This window comes from Populus alba, chromosome 9 (genome assembly GCF_005239225.2).
Source record: "Populus alba chromosome 9, ASM523922v2, whole genome shotgun sequence".
NCBI classification, from domain to species: Eukaryota; Viridiplantae; Streptophyta; class Magnoliopsida; order Malpighiales; family Salicaceae; genus Populus; species Populus alba.
The window spans coordinates 11,080,061-11,085,084 of NC_133292.1; the positions used below are offsets into that span (position 1 = coordinate 11,080,061).

Genomic DNA, 5,024 nt, shown 5'->3' on the forward strand with positions numbered 1-5,024 from the left:
CAAGTCTTACGATTATGGCAAAAAAATGGACGCAAACCGATAATGTGGAGCAGTTAAATAGGTTGGCTTGTGGAGAGGGAAAGTCCCTAAAACAGTATAGCGTTTCTACTCCACCACTATGATAGATTAAAATTTCTCCTTTCGCTTTCTTTTGATGAATAATTTTCTTCATTCGCTTAAAATCTACGAGAGCTATATAATTTTAAAAGCCAACACGCAGTGTTTCTTTTTTTTTTTTTTTTTTTTTTTGTTATCGATTTTTCTTAGGATGATTGTTCTATTTTTTTTTTTCTTTACACACTAGTGATAAAATCTTAAAGAAAAAGCATCACACTGATCAAGGATTTCAGGGATGGAGTGTGAGCAGTTATATAAGCACCTGCTACATCATTGATTATATCTACTTGCCATAATCGTAATCATGATTCCGCTCAGCAGTAGAAGGGGCTGCGGCCAAAGCCAAACGAATCTAATTTAACTAAATAAGCAAGCAACTGGCAATCCATTTACAATACACTTTTCATTACACAGATACAGTAAATTCTGTTTTAAAATAAGAGATTCTGAGGCCACTCACAAGATCAGTAGACTGTCTCTTTACATGTATCTGCAACTGGTAAAACCAATCGAAAAATATATATACAACATAAATGCTAATACATGGAGCATTTTACAAGGCTAAATGATCCAATAGTTCTGCATCATCATCAGCATCCATCATCTCCTCATCATTATAGTCACCCTCTTCTTCGAGAAGCCATTGTTCAAGTTCGTCCACCTCGTCGTTGTCATGCATGTATAAACCATGCAAGTTATCCCACTGGTTGGACCCCAGCTCCTCGGCATGGCATGCCACATGCAAGAATGGTCTACTCCTAGCTAAAGCATCTATAATATCCCTACTTGCACTTCCTGTCACCCCCAAACACCTCAACCTTGGAAAATAGGGTTTCTTTAACCACCGGAATGAAAGTTGTGTTATACCGCCGCAGTTGTAAAGGTCCAACAGCCGCAAGCTACAACCATGCAATCTGTCCTCATCAACCCGCATTGAAGCTAATGCCATAACTGAAGTATCACCAATAAGTGGACATTGTCGCATTCGAAGTTCAGAAATTGGAACCCGGCATTTTGCAAGTGCCAGAACTCCATTATCAGAGAGGTTAGGAAGATTTGATAGGTCCAGTTGTTGTAACTTCAGTTTAGAAGAGCCTTCAAATAAAGCAGAGATGCATTTATCTGTTAGTCTTTTGCATCCTCTCACAGACAGAGAAACTAATGAATTTATAATTCCTCTCAAGTAAGACAATCCAAAATCACTTATATTGGAACCATCCAGCAGTAAAATCTTCAATTCCAGAAGAGAGCTGATAGCTCTAAGGGCTTCGTCTCCAAAGTGTTTGCAGTCTCTTAAGTCAAGAACTCTAAGGCGCGTATTCAAAACCAAGTTTTTTATTGCACGGTTGGTTAAAAGGTTGCACCATCTCAAGCTCACATGTATCAAAGACAGGGATGTTGCAGAGATATCATGAAAGACCAGATCAGTCAAATGGATTCCATAAGACACCTGGAGCTTGTACAGACTAGAGCAGGAATGCAAGATTGTTTTGAATCCCGTATCTGTAACTCGACAGAAGCCTCCAAGACAAATACTTTCCATGTTTGCACACTTGTCAGCCATTAATAGCATTCCAAGATCATTAACACGTCTAAAATATGTAATGGTGAATTCTTGGCTCCGAACCAATGAGAGATGTTTCAGTTTTCCATGCTGATTAATCTGCTGAAGACCAGAGTTGGTGAGATCAAATGTAATTGTTGGTTCTATGAGAGGAGCATCTCGAAGATCCAAATGTGTTAAGGACATGAGACCTTTTGATATTGTGCTAACCATGGTGTCAGTAATATAGTCTACAGAAAGGCACAATTTCTGAATGCCAGGCAGAATGGATGGTCGAACATGATTTGGTGATTGATGAGGTCCCAAACTTGGGCCAACCAGTTCAGTCACCATCACTGAAGAAACATACCCAATTTCAAGCGAAGTCAGTTTTTCTGAAACCAAAGCCCACACCAGAGCAAAATTATGACGAAGAAATAATGAGACATCAAACATCAAAATCAGCGCCTGCAAAACAATAAGCACATATTAAACAGAAAATATTTGTTCCAAAAGGTCAATGGAATATCATGCTTAATTGTAAATATGTGAAACCTTGACAGAGTATCTTGAACAAAGATACATCACATAAATGCAAAATAATCCAGGTACATACTATTGTAAGAGCTAAGTGATATGCACGAACATATAACCTATCATTCAATTATTAAACCAGATTCATGTAAACCCAATTTAGTCTCCCTGCAAGCACGACTAAATTCAAGAACACAATAAATGTCAGCATGATGTAGCCCACAGACCAGGACAGCGCCCATTAAATAAACAAGAGGCTCTATAGCAGAATGACTAAACAAAATTTATCAAAGAGCAACGAGTTCACAAATTTAATCTGTTTTGGTTATATTATTCTTGTCCTCGATTTGACACAAAAAAAAAAACACACTCACAACAAGCTTTGTAGATGTATGCTTGTAATTGCATGTGCACGTAAAACTAACAAAGAACATATATTCAAAATTATGAGAGCTTTTGGATAGCAAATAGAGTAATCCAAAAACTCACATAACAATATAAAGCCCACAATCATACTAAATAGCAGATTAATTTTATGCTCCAAGGTGTACATTTCGGTAGCTGTTTGAACGATGAAATGAATGCTACAGTTGGAGTACTTGAACAATTTTTTTAAAAAATCAACAGGGATTTCTTCATCCTGTTTGACCATCTAATATATGATTTTGAATGTCAAGTAATGAAAAGTTAAATGAAGCTGATTTTACATTTATTCGCATCCATACTAATAACTAGGTGAGGAATCAGCAATTATATTTTATCACAACGATTTCTAGAATATATAAAGATTTTCTTTCATCTAAGAGAGATTAAATCCAGCTAAGGAACAGGAACACCAAGACTAAACTACAATGGCAATAAATGTGCTAAAGATTAAGCAATCCAATGTAAAATCTCACCAAACATTTCTTTACCATTCAATTACTACTTTACATTTTAATCTTCATTAATTACTTCAATTTGCACTTGAGCCTTACTTCCAATTGTGTGCAACCTCTAAGTAGCTCCTCCAGATCAGATATATGAATAGCACGTCCTCTTTTTTCCGCCACCGATCCCAAGTACAGATACCTGAACCAAAATTCAAAAACATACAAAACCAATAACAACGCCACAAATCTAACACTTCCAGATAATCACATATCACCATCACACACATTGCTCAATTACCCCAAGATAACCCACACAAGCACAAACCCATGTTTTCTTGCATATTCATTAAACTTTGATCACTACTAGTGTCTAGTGCCAGCCACGACTGCTTGCATTTCACACGCAAACACACACATCAACATGAACCCACATTTTCTATTGCATTTCTGAACGTTTTACCGTAAGTTCATAACAGTTCCCATCGGGCAAGTAATGCACACAGTCCGAAGAATGGGAAAAAAAAAAACTTTTCTATCTTTTTACCTCAAATCCGCGCACTTTCCTCCAATCTCAGAAAGCAATTTCCCACTAAAATCCGCGCAATTATGTAGATAAAGCTCATGCAAGGAATCCCGAACCACAACATTAATTGCAGAATCATCAAGCCGACCACAATCAAGCTTTAAGCTTTTAAGGTAAGGATTTGGAGGCAATAAAGGCCTTAATAAATCAATTGACGGTGCAATATCCTATGACAAAAAAAGAAATTATTAGAAACCCATCAATAAAAAAATCAAATATTCATGAAAAGTTGAGATCTGTTGTGGGTTTTTCATGTTCTAATGGTTGGCTTACAAGGAGGTCGAAACTGGGGATGAAAGTGAGGATTTGAGAAGCACAAGCGTTGAAGGTCTTGCAAGTGGAAGAAACGGAGCAGATTGATGCCACGTCGAGTTTTGATACTATGGTTTCAAGTACCGTTGCTGGTAGCTGATCCAAGCTCCCTTCTTCTTCCTCGTCAGGGTCAGCCATCTTCTCAATGGCTTTGCCTTGACACGATGTGGCGGAAGCGATGATGATGACGATGATAAAAACAGAAAACTGTGATGTGCTAACTGTCCTTCATTTTATTTGGGGTTAAGTGTAAATCAGTCCTTTAATATTTTTATTTGTTTCACAATAACAGTTCAGTTGAAATTATTACTACTCTCTACCTTTGTTTTCTTTTTTACTGTTATTGACCTAAAACTTAAATTCTTTCATTAATTCTATCAAAGTAACTTTTGTATCTTTCTTGTCAATTTTATTCATATATGAATGAAAAATATGTTTATTGAATTTTTTTTTATATTTCATAGTACTAGGATCTAAATATATTATTTTTGTTATTTTATTTACTTTATTTTAATTTATGTCAGTTTATAAGTTATAAAATTCATATTATTTATTATTTTTTCAAAGATATTAATTTCAAATTTTACATGTGACAAGTTAGTTTATTGATGATTTATTTATGTCGAATATTAAGAAAATAAATGAAGAGTAATTCACAATTTCTTTTTATCAATAAGCGTCACATTTTGTTTGATGCATAATTTTGAAAATTAAAAACAGATAATTCAAACTTTTGTTTTTGTGTTTCAAAAATATTTTTAAAAAAAAATTAATTTTTTTTATTTTTTTTATTTTAAATTAATATTTTTTTGGTATTTTTTAAATTAAAATGTGATACGCTAATTTTAAAAATAATTTTTTAAAAATAAAAAATATATTATTTTAATATTTTTTAAATAAAAATATTTTAAAAACAATCACAACTACACTTCTAAATATACATGATGAAAGGAAAGCTGGTGTCTCATTCATATGTGTTTAGTTGGGTAGTAAAATTTCCGAAATTTGCAATTCAAGGATTGAAGTGAAATAGTTTCAAGAGTCAAGGACGTTTTGGAAAATC

The 5,024-nt window shown here is 34.4% G+C and overlaps 1 protein-coding gene across 4 annotated transcripts; it reads right to left on the reverse strand.

Moving 5' to 3' along the window:
- Window positions 1-473: 473 nt before the first annotated feature.
- On the reverse strand, window positions 474-4,178 carry LOC118058861 (F-box/LRR-repeat protein 10). 4 transcript variants are annotated; one of them, XM_035071634.2, is made up of 4 exons: window positions 3,923-4,178; window positions 3,611-3,816; window positions 3,172-3,265; window positions 474-2,128 (listed from the first exon to the last, which is right to left on the reverse strand). In XM_035071634.2, exons 1-4 carry the CDS (start codon window positions 4,097-4,099, stop codon window positions 671-673), a joined length of 1,935 nt encoding a protein of 644 aa, XP_034927525.1. In that variant the 5' UTR covers window positions 4,100-4,178; the 3' UTR covers window positions 474-670. The 4 variants fall into 4 exon arrangements, with proteins under 4 accessions (XP_034927525.1, XP_034927528.1, XP_073267529.1 ...); XM_035071637.2 differs by lacking the exons at window positions 3,172-3,265; window positions 3,923-4,178 and having other exon boundaries at window positions 3,611-3,748; XM_073411428.1 differs by lacking the exons at window positions 3,611-3,816; window positions 3,923-4,178 and having other exon boundaries at window positions 3,128-3,602.
- Window positions 4,179-5,024: the final 846 nt, after the last annotated feature.

Bases quoted from the DNA above. Each gene is read 5' to 3' on its own strand.
- LOC118058861 (XM_035071634.2), bottom strand. From the start codon at position 4,099: ATGGCTGACCCTGACGAGGAAGAAGAAGGGAGCTTGGATCAGCTACCA. The intron at 3,266-3,610 runs GTAAAAAGATAG...ATTTTGGTTCAG, and splicing joins GGAAAGTGCGCGGATTTGAG to GTATCTGTACTTGGGATCGG. The intron at 2,129-3,171 runs GTAAGGCTCAAG...ATTGTTTTGCAG, and splicing joins GAGGTTGCACACAATTGGAA to GCGCTGATTTTGATGTTTGA.